The sequence below is a fragment of the Hippocampus comes genome, unplaced genomic scaffold, assembly GCF_001891065.2.
Source record: "Hippocampus comes isolate QL1 unplaced genomic scaffold, H_comes_QL1_v1.1 scaffold481, whole genome shotgun sequence".
Taxonomy (NCBI): domain Eukaryota; kingdom Metazoa; phylum Chordata; class Actinopteri; order Syngnathiformes; family Syngnathidae; genus Hippocampus; species Hippocampus comes.
In genome coordinates, this window is record NW_017806032.1 from 124,423 (window position 1) to 141,145 (window position 16,723).

Genomic DNA, 16,723 nt, shown 5'->3' on the forward strand with positions numbered 1-16,723 from the left:
GTGTGTGTGTGTGTGTGTGTGTGTGTGTGTGTGTGTGCGTGTGCGTGTGTGTGTTTACATCCGAGATCAAATTTGCTACAGTGAAAAACCCCCTATTGTGAAACATTTCTTGCTGCAAACACGATTTCGTTGTAGAGGAGTTTCACTGTACTCCGACAGCCATTCCAACTTAAAAGAACCACAGTTCATTCTTATTTTGGTTTGGAGAGTGGACGTATCACGTTCACTGCCCGGTCGTTTCACCTTGATAATGGATTAGCATTAGCGTCACTTATCACCGCCGCACTGTTATTGTTATGGAGCAGAGAACCTGCGCAAGTACTGTACTGTCAATGCCGTGATTGGCACATTGCGTCATTGCATCGTATTGTGTGATTGGCTGGACATCTGTCACTCACTGAATTACACAGCAAATTGATACAGAAAAAAAAGTTATATATCTAATTCATTTGCAGTGCGTTCAATGCGCTGGATAGGTTTTCTTGTGCGCTGAGTGTGCGACCAGGGCGCAGTTGCGCAGCTTAGAGGGAACATTGGTGCCGTTGCATCTCCAGTAAACCTAAATCTAAATGAAAGATATTTTTCATTATATTGCCTCGCGTCGGAAACTTCGCTTGTCTCCAAGCATAAGGCAATTTCCGAGCCGCTGCTGCTCCCTACCGGTATGGAAGAGTACTACATTATTACTCTTCCTGGCGATCGACCGCACAGGCATTCATATTGTATAATTTCCCACGACACACCTGACAATATCTCGCAGCACATCGGTGTGCCGCGGCACAGGGTTTGAAAAACACTGCTCTAATAAAAACACAAACCTTTACACAATGTACATAGAATAAGGAAGGAGGAGTTTGACTTTTTTTTCCAAACTTCATTTGGTAGTCTGTATGTTTGATTGAGACGAAATATAGTGCAAAGACAGTTCTGATATTATGCTTAGCAGTATTTGTCGAATAGGTCTCCTCTGTCATCACCTTTGGAGCTGGGGAATTGATCTTGACTGTCAATGCAGGAAAATCATAATTTATATTTTAAAAATGTTTATGTTACAAGTCAATCGTGGCAGGATAGACTCAAGATATATGAGGGATAATATGCATGATGCACAGCCACTGTTTATACAGTATGTCTTCTCAGGGTAAAACACACTCTTGGGGATGTTTATCAGTCATCTTAAGGGTGTAAAAAAACATTTTTACATTTGATGCTTAAGGGGTAATAAGCCATCATTTTTGCTCAACCAGAACTTTATTTATTTTGCACATGTGCAAAACACTTCTGGCACGTAAGGAACAGAATTTCGACCCAGAAGCAGACATTGTACACGGAAGTGGAAAAACAGAGTCTTTATTTCCAAAATCACAATGTAAACAACAGAACACAAAAACACCAAGTAACAGAGATCAGGGCTGAATGCAGAAGGTATGGAAGAAAGCTTGACGTCGTGACCACATCTTAAACACCGAGATGCCCAATCCTATATTGTATGCCAATTAAAAGTGACAAAATACAAGACCAGAGCAAGTGACAACATCAATTATCCAACCTTAAACACGGTAACAACAGCTTCAGACACTTTCTGTGTAAGAGTACATGCCACAACAATTAATACAGCCCAGAGGAACCAGAACAGCCTAAAATAAAATACCTGACCACTGAGGATTTTTTTAAATTTAAATTATACCCATAAAGGACTGAAACACTCCTCCAATGATATTGTGTGTTTTCTCAGTACTTGTATCTGTTCTATGGTAATGAATTTAAACATTAAGTAAAGCCTCCTGTGGTTTTCTTGACATTGTCACACTCAAGTTAACATTGGAGCTACAACCCATCCATCCATTGTCCAATCCGCTTTATCCTCACAAGGGTCGCGGTGGGTGCCGAAGCCTATCCCAGCTGTCTTCGGGCAGTAGGCGGGGGACACCCTGAACTGGTTGCCAGCCAATCGCAGGGCACACATTGACGAACAACCATCCGCGCTTACACTCACGCCGAGAGACAATTTAAAGTGTTCAATCTGCCTGCCATGCATGTTTTTGGAATGTGGGAGGAAACCGGAGTACCCGGAGAAAACCCACGCAGGCACGGGGGAGAACATGCAAACTCCACACAAGAAGGCCAAAGCCAGGATTAAACCCACAACCTCTGCACTGTGAGGTTGATGCACTAACCGCTTGATCACGGGGGTATCAAGAAGTCCAGAATGCTCTTTGCACATGCCGTGACCCGGATTCGAACCGGGGTTGCTGCGGCCACCACGTAGGCTACTAACCACTATGATCACGGCCCTGAGCTACAACTCCTTGAAGAAAATTATAACGTTACATTTATTGTCATTCGTGCTAATAAGCAAATAAGCGTCATGTTTGGAGGACAAAGAATCAGATAGGAAAGAATACCTTATTAAAATCTTGCTTCCTGCTCTCATACAGTGCAGCTGCTTTGCTTCTCGTGCTTAGATTTTTATGCAGTCAAGCTTTTTTTTTTCTTCCTAAGAAACTAGCAGCAATTACTCCGGGATATTTTTATATGGGTGGGATTTTTTTTTTTTTTTTTTTTTAGATACAGTTGGTTGTAGCCCACAAATTAGCACAAGACATCTTTTCCACTGAAGACTATTCCAAACTTTATCAGAAGATGACAATACTGGTGACATAAATGCACCGCCTTAAACTGTCTGTGGAGGTAAATGGACAATAAGGAAATGAAACCACTTTATCGATGTGTCAGAACAGTTGACAGGAGCTAACAGACAGGTAGTTAGCTCAACAAGGACAGAGGCAGCCTGTTGAAACGGCAGTAAAGCATTCAGCATCACACACTGGAATTTACTGAATTCGCTCGCGGGGAGACAGGTGGTCCTGCATACCTCCCGCCAATACCAGATTACAGTCTTTATTTATTTATTTTTTGTCTTTTAATTTGTTCGTTATTGTTAAGTTCAGTGTTCGTGTTTGTGTGTGACAGATATACGGAACAATTTAGAAAATACGGAACAAACCGCATCCCATATCTACATTTAATTCCCAATTTAAGGACAATTCCGTATTTTATGGGATGTATGGCAACCTTAAGAACAGACACTCAGCAAATGAATGCGGTTGGCCTGCGCTGAATGTCCCTTCAACCCCTAAGTTCAAAACAGCCATGGACAATGACTACCCCCGCCCCCACCAAAAAGAAGAAGCAAACATTCAATCACAAGATGCAACCAGCCACTGGGCCGTAAACATTGATAATTGATGATAAAGCGAAAAGTAATGGAAAACACTTTAGCAGTGACAAGAACACCAAATTGTCAGGTATATCTGACAAAATCATGAAGATCGCTACTGGGCACCAAACTGTCGCATCTGTTAACATACTCACAGGAGCCTTGGATGTTTTACAAAGGAACTCAGAGGAACTGAAGCTGAAATTGTATTGTTCTACTCACTAAAGTGCGATGTCTAAATGCTGAGGTGTATTCGAGTGGACTCCTGCCAACAGTACAATGAGGAGACGAACATATTTGTAGATTATTATTGCAAAGCAGATAGTAAAAAGATGTGTGTGTTGTGAACTTGATTGGTATTTTTTTTTCAATTATTCTGGGCACCTATACTAGCAGATGGGGTCTGTCTGAAAAAACAGAGACTTCCAAAATTTTGTATAGCTTTCCTCACATTGCAGCACCATCCAGAAACAGCAGACAATATTATTCACAACAACAGCTAAGACGGCACTCCAAATTGAGTCTTCCCCATGCCCCCTCACTACCTCATTCCTGGATTTGTCATAAACCCAACACAAAACTCTACATGTTCTCAACTTTGACCCTCTCACCCACTCTCCTTGAATGATTGTTTCGTAGACTTGACTGACAAGTTGAAGAACTTTGTGAACATCGGAATCCATCTTTCACCACATCCATCTCCCATTTTCTAACGCCTTCACCTTGCTCATTGTCGAGCCCTCCACCCATCTTAAAACAATTGATGTCCCCAGAATGAGTCGGGGATCCAATGGAGTTTAGGAATTATTTTCTGTCCTTGTGATTACAAATGACAGAAAGTTGGTTTAAGTCAGTCCTTCTCAAATAGTGAGGGGGCGCGATGTGATGCCAGTTGCAGCGCGTGTGACTCCTGGGAACATGCTTTTGCCGAAGAGAATAGAATAAAGTGTAATTGCACATCCAGTGCAGCAGTTGGCAGTGGCGCCCTCATTGTCAGAGAGTGCGCAGGGAGGATTAGCTCTATGGTGTAGCTTTTTTTTTTTTTTTTGCTACAAAACGGACCGAGTAAATGATATGAAGAGCAGTAAACAAACCTTCAAGAGACAAGATGAAAAGAAAGGCGGACAGAGACGAAGATAATGAGGCAAAAGAAAGTCACTCAAAAGTTAAGATTCGGTAATACAATGAAACCTATGTAGCGCTTGGCTTCACTGTGACTACAGTAGGAGACGGACGAGGAAAAAAACGGTGTGTTAACTGTGTCTAAAAATGCTGGCAGCGAACAGCATGAAGCCAAATAAATCAAGGCGCCACTTAGAGCCATTACACCTCAATCACACTGATATGCCGCTGTAAAAGTTATGCACTGCAAAACGTGCTCAGCATAGCCATCAATCCTGACTTCCTCATTTTAATTAAAAAAAAAAAAGAGGAAAAAAAATCAACACAAATTGTTTTATTCATTTTTGTTTTGTAGACTAAAGTTTTTTACATATTCTGCTCCTGAGTTAATGTTGTTGAACTGCATTTGAATGTATTATTATTTTTTGATTTATTTAATTTTACTTTTCAGAATGGTACAATGGTTCAAATGGTTAGTCCAAAAGTTAGTCAAAAACACTGAAGCAAGGTTGTTTTTTTTTTTTTTTTTTGCTCAGGCAAATTGATGGATTTAAAATATTATCTGTTCCAGACTAAAGACAATGTTAAAAAAGTTATTCTTTGCTGTAAGATGAATGGTTAGCGAGTCGACCTCAAAATGCAGAGGTCATGGGTTCGATCCCGGCTCTGGCCTTGCTGTGAGGAGTTTGCATGTTCTCCCCGTGCCTAAGTGGGTTTTCTCCGGGTACTCCGGTTTCCTCCCACATTCCAAAAAGGTGCATGGCAGGTTAATGGAACACTCTAAATTGTCCCTAGGTTTGAGTGTCAGCGCGAATAATTGTTTGTCTGTGTGTGCCCTGTGATTGGCTGTCTACCGGTTCAGGGTGTCCCCCGCCTCCTGCCCGAAGACAGCTGGGATAGGCTCCACCATGTCCCACGACCCTTGTGAGGATAAGCGGTTTCAGAAAATGGAGAGAGAGAGAGAGAGAGGTGTTACAGTCTCTTTATATTCCCCCATTGAGTTTTTTTTCCTGTCAGTGGTCCTATGCCATCTAGTGGTTATGAGCAGGAACCAATTGTTACCTAAAAGGGTTCTGCCCGACACTAATTGACATGTGCATTCGCCAACACACACTCAAACAGACAACTACTTTGTGAGCTCTGCGCAGCCATTATGAAACGAAGATAATACCAAAAAATGAGAAAACTACTAACTAAACGAAGGAAGAAGGAGACAAGCAAGACTTCTAAGGATATTTAGTCCCTTGTGGATGTGAGCCCAGGAGGTTTGTGTGCCAAGGAAAAAAACGTGTTTTTATGGACTTCGTGGCATGCTTCATGCTACATCCAGAGCATCTACATATAAATAAAGCTGTCTTGTATTGTATTGTATTCCCTTTAGCGTAGCTCCATCCAGTGGATGCATAGCTCAACCGCAGCCACTATTGTAGCTACTTTTCAATGCACCTTATCATGCAGCGCACCCTATAAATGAAAAAAGTTTTAAAATAGGCCATTCATTGAAGGTGATTCATTGAAGAGTCTTTAAGTGCAGAAAATATGGTAGATATTTACTGTATACCAAATAATGCAATGCTAATGTATAAGAATTCTGCTCATTTTACGCATAATGAATTCCATTTGGCATTTGACACAAAATGTCATGTCAAATTTTCTGAATTTTACACCTTCATTCACGAAATGCCATCACCTGTGTATTTAATGTCATTATTGTCCCTGTCTGTCACATCATTACAGAAAATACCTAGGTTCAGAATATTGTAATTGTTGAGTAGGTGCTTTCCACTGACTTATTTGCAAAACATAACTATCCACTCCATAGCTATAATTAAATCTAGTTAACATAAAAAGGATCTGTTCTTGCAGTTGAGTGATCTCAGGGAGCTATAGATTGACCACATTGTCTACGTCAGGCTGCTTGACAATTGTTTACGATGCAAATGATTTAAAAAAAAAAAAGCCGCCCAAGCTTTTTATGTGATGATTATCAAGCAAAAGAAACAGGATCAAAGTTGTTTATTGCCAGTGTTGCTGTTGGCATGACCAAAATTACTCCTGGCGTGGGAGACAGGAATGTGTTCCCTTACATTGCAAATGATATTGTGCATTGCTGAGCAAATATGCATTTTGCACACACAACTGTCAATAATGTATTTCTCACACTGTGTGCATAGATATGTGTGTCATGCCTCCACATCACCATGACAACTAACTACCCGAGGAGTGTTTGACCAGTGATTGTGTTTGTGTGGGTTTCACAGAAGCATGCGTGTGTGTGTGTGTGTGTGTGTGTGTGTGTGTGTGTGTGTGTGTGTGTGTGCGTGCACGTGCGTGTGTGTGTCTGTGTGTGTAGAGTGTGTGTGTGTCTGCGCGTGCGTGTGTGTGTGTGTGTGTGTGTGTGTGCGTGTGTGTGTGTGTGTGTGTGTACAGACAACTCGCCATTCATGTCCATCTCACAATAGTATTGACTATCTTATGTTTCGTGCAAAATATAAAATAATAATTGACATTTACTGTCAGTTTACTGTAAGGCATCTGTGTTCAATAAATTAAATAAAGATATAGAAATAATTTAATTCAACGTGTGAATTAACTCCATGAAGCAGATTTTTAGTGCTTTCGAGATAAGCCTCTGATAAAGCCTCAAATAAACACTTAAGTATCTCACGCAGATTATTTGTCTGCACAATAGAAATGTGTAAAGAAATGACTAAAATAATGTTGAAACAATATTGATTACTTTCAATTGTAATTCAAATACCAATGACACACAACCTTTAAGTCTTCAAATTTAAGTTCCACGCAAATTGAATTTAACATGACAAAGAGCGACCTAAATTAAGGAAATTGTTTCTGACATATCATGCTATTTCCATCTGTATTTCTGATCAGTTTCTCCAACAGTACAGACAATGGAGTCGCATCTGATAAAACTTGTAGCTTTAATCACGAGCTATTTAAAGTACAAACCATAATCACAATGTTGTGTGAAATGTAAACAAAACAGAAAAAAATTATTTGCCATCCTTTTCAAACTGCATTACAGTACATTGAATACATTACATAGATGAGACATAAAAAAAACAATAACATTCATCATTTTGAACATAAAATATCTTGTCTCTATAGTGTATTCACTGACTATTGGTCGAAAAGGATTTGCAAATGATTGCATTCTGTTTTTATTTACACATTACACAAACTCCCAACTTCATTGGAAATGGGTTTGGAGAATTCATTAGTTGCTCGATCGGGAGTGATAGAATAAAATGTGCTATTCGACCAAGGGTGGGGAACTTCAGTCCACGAGGGCCACAAGCCTGCATGTTTTAGCTGTTTCCCTCCTCCCGCACCCCTGATTTAAACGATCAGGATCATTTACAGGCTTTTATATATATATATATATATATATATATATATGCAAAACAATAGATCCCTTTCACACACACACACACACACACGCGCGCGCGCGCGCGCGCGCACACACACACACACACACACACACACACACACACACGTATATATGCATAATGATTAAAAGCAGTGTACCAGCATGATGTCTGCACAGTTTACCAAGTAAATGGGTGTACGTAAACCTTTCATTTTACACAGCTGGAAACATTATTTTTGGCAGTGCTGTTGAAGTGAGGAGCATTCCTAAGATATAATTCTTAGATTTGTATTTCAAAAACTACAATAATATTTGTATACTGTACTGTCATGCCTTAAAATTCAATCAAGCTTCTTCATTTAATTGTTGTGTGTGGGGTTTTTTTTCCAATCAAAAAATAAATTGCAGTTTTTGTTAGACGTTCATCATGTTCAAATCTATCTACATATGAGTCATAACTTCCTCAAATAAAGGTCTCGCCTCCAGCTGTGGAAAAGATTTGAATTCAGCAAGTCTCAGTGCTGCACTGCGGAAATTCAAACAGCAGAGGGTAAAAGGTCATGCATAATGTTCTCTCTCAGTAACAACTCAAGGCTGTGAGGATTACCGAGTCAGTTCCTCTGGTACTTCTCTTCTTCCATTCGAGATGTTTTGAAAAAACTGTACAGTTGTAGACTGAGTTGATGTCTGATGAGTCCAGGTAACTGTTCGTGAGAAAGCCAAATATGTCAACATGGTGAATCTCGGGTCTGAACTCAGGTCCCCATCCCATAATCAGAATATCAAGAATACATTGCACTACAAATAGCACAATTAATAAGTTTAATAAGAAATGCATAAATAGGTAAAAGAGTTGAAAATAAATTGAAGATAATAAATAAATCACTTAGGATAGCTCCGTACAATGCATGCCGAAGGTGGAAGGACATTTTGGATTGCCCGAAGGCTAGGCTTTTAAAGTTGATTGATAAGGCTGATTGACGTTTGCATCAAAGAAAATATTTCTTTGGTTTCATTCCATTGTACAATATTGCATTGTATTGTATCGTAATTGTAAATAAATTAATTAATAAAGCTCTTGTGATTCTAAGTTCGTGATAATACAGTCATACCTCGGTTTTTGACCATAATCCATTCCAGAAGGCTGTTCGAAAAGCGATTTGTTCGCAATCCGAAACTATTTTATTAGCCCATGATTAGAGGCTAATACACTATGCAGAAATAACATAAAAACAGACAGATTTGCGTAAATCACAACAAACACGTCTGCTCACAATGAACGCTACGCGAGGTGCAAGGAAGCCGAGAGGAGTCAAGTGGCATTTTCAGGTTTGCTCAGTTTGGTCGAAAATCGGTTTTCTTGAGTTTTCTGGTCGAAAACTGATTTGGTTGACAACAGAGATGTTCGAAAACCGAGATTTGACTTTATTAAAAACATTGACCTTTCTACATCATGGTAAAATGACAATGTATGTCATTTGCTAAAAATAATTTGCCTCTTGCGATGATATTTGAGGGTTGCATTGAGTGGCAGGAAGTGGTTAATGTTGATTAGGACTGAAGGTCAATTTGAGGAAAGAGACTAAAGTGTGAGATGCATTTGGCAAGAGCTTCAATTTCTTCTAATTCCAACTAAATTCCTGTTTAGAAGGCCAAACGGCCATGACTAATCCATGTTTTAAGTTGTTGAGATACAACCTACCTAATGTTGTACATTGTGTAATTGTTCATTGTCATAGTTTTTCAAACAAAAATGGTGTGCATCCGTGTTGGACGTGTGGACTATAAAGGCTGTTGAAAATTGATCTACTCGTCAAGTCTTTCTAAACTAGGAGGAAAACCTTTAGGAGCAGTTTCACTGACTAATTCACGGGTTTCACCTATGGCGGGTTCTTTTTGGAACGTCACCCCCGCGATAAACGAGGGTTCACTGTACTGATATTTGGCATGACTAACAGACTTAGCTTTGTTCTGCAAAAATTTACTGCTATTATTTTCCAAAATATTGTCTTGAAACTAACACTTTTTTTTTGCTTTGTGTTCTCTGACAGATGCAAATCTACATGTACAACTCTGATGACTTCGACAGCCTCAGTACTGCACTTAGGGAGAAGAGAATCATAGCAGCTATGGCAATTTTCCTTCAGGTTAGAGTTCTTTTTGTTCCCCTTGATCGTTATTATTCCACATGGTAAATGTGTGCTTGAGTGTGAAAACTGTCAGATACATCATTTCTCATCAAACGCACACAGTTCTGTCTTGATTATCTCTGCTTAATAAAAGAGGTGCTTGAGCCTTGTAGACTCAATTTCCAAGGGAGGTTTACAATGTTGTTTGACAGCAAACAATGATATCTCATTGAGTTGTTCCATGTGAAGGGGATGTCATTAATATTTGTTATTTGTAGGCTTGTGAAGCCCTTTGAAACTTTTCAGTGATTAAGGGCTAAATAAATAAATTTGGCTTGACTTTGACTTGAATGTGACATAGTCTTATGTGGGTATTTTCATGAAGAAGAGAAAAGATAAACAGTGCACATAATTCCTTATTTTTTACTTGGTCTGCACTATTTAATTCATTTTGAGAAATCTGGGGGGGGGGCGGACAGAAGGCACAATGAGAGTGTTAGCTTCGCCTTTTTGTCATGTGTTCCGATAGTCTCTTTGTCCTTGCTCTTCTTATAATTTAACCTCCTGCATGTGAAATATATTTTGTTTTTTTTTTTGGTTTTTTTCCATACACAGTTAATGACAAGTGGTTTTCTTATATGCTTGAAAATTACTGCATGGATGCTGATCAGAGCTACGTTGCTGTTAGCATGATTGCATTTCATCAGTTCTTATGAGAAATAGTATTTGGTGTGATGTAGGACTGTGTCATTGACCTTTCTCATTTTAAGCTGTCATCTTGTTATATGTTAATGCTTATGCTAAAAAAAAAAAAATAATATGCCCCTTTTAAAAGATAATTTCAAGTCGTTTCCATGCTGGTTGAGTGATTGCCGGAGAGGTTATTGTCACCCTCACTTGTGATGAAGTTCATTTAAGATTATCAATTCCCTAAGTAGGTTTTTACTTGGTCCATTAACCAGCTTTTAATACTTTCTGGGACTGCAAAGCTCTCTAGAATTTGTGCAGTTAAACATGCTTCATGCCTTTTGATCTGATTTTACTTTGACACTTTTACTTTATGTACCATATTTTCCGTAGTATGAGGCGCTCCGGAGTATAAGACGCGCCTTAAATGAATAGCCTATTTTCAAACTGTTTTCATATATAGGGCACACCGTATTATAAGGCACATAGAATAGAAGCTAGAATCGTGACTGCGGTTGTGCCATGCATCCACTAGATAGAGCTACACTGAAGGGAATGCAATATAATACAGATTTATTTATATATCACTTTGACAACCGCTGCAGCTGTAACTAAGTGCTTTAGAGAACATTAAAAATACCACATCCAAGAAATCAGAATATTGATCCTTATATAAGGGAAATTGGATTATAAGCTATAATTTGAGAAAATTGAATACTTTTAGGTGTGCCTCATAGTGTGAAAAATATGGTACTCTCTCTTAACTCGATTTTTGTTTTTCCTCCTACAAAGTTCCTTCTTGCTCCTTGTGTGCTGATTCATTCCTAAACTGCCGTGTGTATATGTCTCAATGCATCAGTGTATTTTCACAGTGTCCCGATTTACCTCAGTTTGGCGAGTTAGTTACAGCCATCTTACCGGATAAATTGGCCCCATCAGCTTGGCTGAGCACAGGAATCACACATTTATGACCGAGCATGAGACCACACTGCTTTCCCTGTTTGGAAAAAATAGCAATGGTAAACAGCTATATTTGCTTTTTTATTTGCTCATTTACATGACTGCTTGTGCTGTTTGTCACTCGTTGCTTGCCTCCACCAGCAGCAATGTTATCTTGTGAGATATTCATTTAATAATTATCCTTATACAAAATTATTTATCACATCCACCCCATTTGAATCTAAAAAGAGAGATGATCTTGGTCTTGAGGAACCGTTGTTTTTGAGAAATGTAGAGGGGCTATAGAAACAGATGTAGAGGAAGAAAATGAAGCAATAAGCATGTTTTATTTTGGTGTATATCACCACTGATTGATTTCATGACTTGTCTGACAGCTCTGTCTGCTTCATTTCTATTCATATTTGACACAGTACATGCTATTTTATTTGAGTTCCAACTGCTCCAATAAGGAACCATTAAAATGTTTAACATATTGACTACAATAGAACATATTATTTATTGGGAGTACATACACAGGGTGTCCCAAAAGTCACTTTACATTTCATTTCAGCTATTATTCAGAAAGACATGAGGCCATCAGCATTTGACAGTTCAGGATTTGCAGGTTTTTGCAAGCATATCATTTTATTGTCCACAGCTTGGCAATTTGACATTGAAGCAGCATTGCGAATTTGTCACCCGGAAAAAAGTTTTTTCTGTACCCGATTGTTTTTTGCCACTAGATTGAGCTTTATGGCCATCACACTGCTCCAGTACATTTTACTCTGTCAATGGCGGATTTCTCAAAAACATTATCGACTCTGAATAGAAGGCCTGATTGAACCGCCAGTGATAAAAACACAAAATTTCTAGAGCAGATGTTAATGCAAAGCTAGGAAAAGGAGGGCAGCACTGGAAATCAACAAAATCTCAGATTCAGTGGCACGTTCGGAGAGAGAGGGAAAGCTTTACCCTTTCTGGCGGCATGGCTAAATCTTTATTTTCCTTGGCGTGAATGCCTGCACGAAGAGTTTGGTGTTTTCATCAATGGTGTTAGAAGCAGGCCTTCTGCTGCATGGTTTTTTAAGGAACAGATGCTGTTACGAGAATTTTCCTTGGATAGTGTAAATTTTACTCTGCGTTGGAGCAGTGTGACAGCCAAAAAGCTTAACGTAATTTTATATAATCATTAAAAGGTTTTCTTTTTCACCTCGTCTGATAATCTCTCTGCCGCTACCTACCAGTGAAAGGCAGCGGGGAGAGGATCCACTTGATGGCTCCGTGTCTGAGCATTGGTTATCAGAATCGGACGAATCCATTACCATTTTTCATAAAGAAGCAGTAGTTCTTTTCATGTTGTCGTCTGTTGTCGGGTTAGAAACCGAACCAAATAATATTTTGGGATGCCAGAAATGCTGGCTCAGACAAACTGCAATACCAAAATGATTGACACAAGTCCAAACAGAAATCGCCGGTCACAAGAATGCAGGAAGAACAAGGCATGAACAAAAAGTGCTTGCAAAAGAAAAGGCAAGGTAAAGTAACACCAAGAATACAAACAGAATGACAAGAGTCCAATGTACACAAAAAACAAGACTAAGATCAAAAAGCCTAAATAACGCCAATACTTACAAAGAGAGCATATCGACAATGCCCGAGATCAAGAGGTTTAGAAACACTTCAGCATGAACGGTAAGCAAAATAGACAATTTATCAGTCCTTAAATACAGGGCAAGGCCTGCTGGAAGGAACCGCCCTTCACTCCAACTGGAGTTGGAAGAAAAACAGACATGACATCTGTGGCTATAGCGGTGCGGCCTAAAGCATGATTGGAAAGGATCAAAAGCATGATTAGGCAGTAAAATGTCCGTAAGCTGTTTGTCTACAACTTCTAGGAGTTTGCTTATGAATGGGCTGGTAATTTTTAGTACTGGGGCTTCAAGACTGCCCATCTTGAGAAAAATGACAGCAGCGTTTAATTAAGCCCTTTGAAACTGTTCCAGTCTGAAGCAACATCGTGACTTGACTTTAGTTGTACAAACAAATTGCTCAGCACACACTTTAGAAATGTTGTAACTCTTCTCAGGCAGCGTTGAAATCCACCTGTCAAAAGTAATTTGTATTATGGACATTTTTATGAAATTTATATTTTTTAACAAATACAAGGTTTAACACTGCCTAAATAATGCCCAACCTGTCTAAACTGGTTCTTTCTGGTAGCATGGTGAATGAAAAGGATTTGGGAGCATTATAAAAGAAGAGGTAATGCTGTATGAGGTCACAAAAGGCAACCCAGAAGTTATGCCGCACAATTTGGCAACCCAAACTGAAGAGTAGTGCAAGTGTTTATCCAATGAATGAGTTTGAATTGCAGTTTTGCGTGATAACAGCAAATCCAAATCCAGCCGTTGTTTGGCTGCCAAGTCCATACTCCTTTCATGAATGAGTTTTATTACTAATCAGCAAGGCCTCGTTTTATCACACAAAATGTCAAAATTGCTTTCTGTCTTGCATACACTTACTGAATGTGGAATTATCCCATCGAAACAAAAGTATAGATTGTTGACCCAAGGCACACTCTTTCCTAAGTGTTAGCTCATAAATAAATCTAACTATCGTCAGAATTTATTTTCAAATGTATTCTTGTCTTGTCTATAATATCTTGACTATGTCTGTCATACTGATCACTGATTTAATGAGTAACTTAAAGCATCTTCTTTGAAATAAGTACAACCTTCACATTTCATGAACTGGTTGATGTTTCAGCAGTTAGCGCTATTCAATAGAAGGAGACATGTCTCGAAGGCATGCAGAATTCAGAGGGTACTGCACTTTGAAAATAAGCATTGGATGGATGATAGTGGGAGGGGAAAACGTGGATGATAGCAAAAAAAAAGTGGTAGAATGACAGAAATATGAGGACATGTCACATTGTACCATCATCTTTATATATTTTCTCCGATGTTTGTTCTCACTCTAGTGGCTTGTCCCTGGAGAGAGAGGAAAACTGAGCTGTGGGGAAGAATGAACAGAGACAGTGAGAAAGCGGGGATGTGAAGAGAAAGAAGGAGTGGTTATTGAAAGAGTAGGACAATGTGTTATGAGGCCTCATGGCGGAGGATCTCCGGGGACGAGCCTGTGGGCTTTCAGAGATAAACATTAATAATAAAAAACTAATTCCCATTGTCCTCCTTTCTTTCCGTTCTCCTCATTGTCCCGCAGCCTGTCATGTTTTTACTTCTCTTCTACTAGACTAAAGTTATACCACATAATATCCTTTCCTAATCACACCACATCGTTCTTTCCCCTTTTTCTTGACCAAAAAAGTATGCTACGTGACATATTTTGATGTGTGTGTGTGTGTGTGTGTGTGTGTGTGTGTGTGTGTGTGTGTGTGTGTGTGTGCATCGTTCTTTCCCCTTTTTCTTGACCAAAAAAGTTAAGTGTTTGTGTGTGTGATATGTGTGTGTGTGTGTGTGTGTGTGTGTGTGTGTGTGTGTGTGTGTGTGTGTGTGTGTGTGTGTGTGTGTGTGTTTGTGTCCCTGCGCGAATATGTGCACGTCTTCGTCATTATTGTCTGATTTGAAAAAGCTCTGTTGTAGAGTTAGCTGGCGCAGTGTTCTCACCACCACACTGCTTCTGCACATCACCTTGCGATCGCCGGACCGCACCCACACCCACTCACACTCTCTATGGCATAGGTGTCAAACTCAGGTCCTGGAGGGCCGCTGTCCTGCATGTTTTCCAAGTCTCCCTGTTGCAACACACCTGATTCAAATGAACAGGTTCAATGTCAGGCTTCCGCAGAGCTTGCTGATGATCTGATCATTTGAATCGGGTGTGTTGCAACAGGGAGACTTGGAAAACATGCAGGAAGCGGCCCTCCAGGACTTGAGTTTGACACCCCTGCTCTATGGACCAAGATCTGATCAAATCCAGTCCTGCAATGTAGTGGTGATTTATCACACCTAAATCATTCCCACTGTCTCTATAACCAACGGAGGAGATGCACGGAGCCCAATAGTTATTTATTTATTTATTTATTATTTTATTAAAAAAATAAAAATAAAACACCCAAAACATATTCCTACATTTTGGCATTAAATGATACTTTTACATTTCGTGATTAAATGAGTTCAGTATCGATTCCCAAGCGCAAGTACAGTCAAACCTCGGTTTTCGAACCGTCTGTTCTCGACCAAATCGGTTTTCAACCAAAAAATTCAAGTTTTTTTTTTATGACTTGGATTACGACCGAAAATTGGTTCTCGACCAAACTGAGCGCACTTGAATGCGCCACTTGACTCCTCTCGCCTTCCTTACATGAGGAAATGACGCTTCCTCGGGTAGACGAGGAAGTGACGTTTCCTCGTGTAGCATTCCATTGTGAGCAGACGTGTTCAATAAAGTTTTTTTTTTAAAAAAGCGTGGTTCCGGTTTTTGAACAAATCGGTTTTCGAACAGCCTTCTGGAACGGATTATGGTCGAGAACCGAGGTATGACTGTATTGATATTTGGCACTCATTTATGTTTTCTTTATCTCTATTTTTTGTGCATGTTTGTATGTGGTGATGAGGGGGGGGTCAAAGAACTTCATTTTTGCTGAGAGGATGGCTTCTTCTTCTTGAGCATTTTATCTTACACTGTACTTGCATTGAGAACAACAATAGGACCCAATGTACAATTGTAAATATAATAATTCTCAGTTTATAGTGGAATAAGACTGAAGTGCATCAACAGTAAGTGTGACGTAAAGCATTTCTGGACCCATGCAAATCAAAATAGTACTTACTGGCAGTTGATGGCCCTCAAAGTTAGACTGCGCTCTGCACTAGACTCGCGTGGAGCATGTAAATTGGGCCCATTGTACCTACATTAAAATATAATAATTCAGTTTTTGGTGGAATTACAATGAATTGCATCATCAGTAAGTATGCCACAAAGCATTTATGGACCCATTCATTCAATCATTTATTTTCCGAACCGCTTTATCCTCACTAGGGTCACAGGGGTGCTGGAGCCTATCCCAGCCGTCTTCGGGCAACCCTGAACCGGTTGCCAGCCAATCGCAGGGCACACAGAAACCAACAACCGTTCGCGCTCACACTCACACCTAGGGACAATTTGGAGTGTTCAATCAGCCTGCCATGCATGTTTTTGGTGTGTGGGAGGAAACCGGAGGACCCGGAGAAAACCCACGCAAGCACGGGGAGAACATGCAAACCCCACACAGGA

The 16,723-nt window shown here is 39.7% G+C and overlaps 1 protein-coding gene across 1 annotated transcript in view; it reads left to right on the top strand.

Moving 5' to 3' along the window:
• Positions 1–16,723, top strand: part of LOC109529441 (receptor-type tyrosine-protein phosphatase gamma-like) — a 188,494-nt gene that overhangs the window by 46,558 nt on the left and 125,213 nt on the right. The window contains exon 4 of the mRNA XM_019892829.1: positions 9,785–9,880. Within this exon, the coding sequence (XP_019748388.1) occupies positions 9,785–9,880 (96 nt within the window). The remainder of the gene's footprint in view (positions 1–9,784; positions 9,881–16,723) is intronic.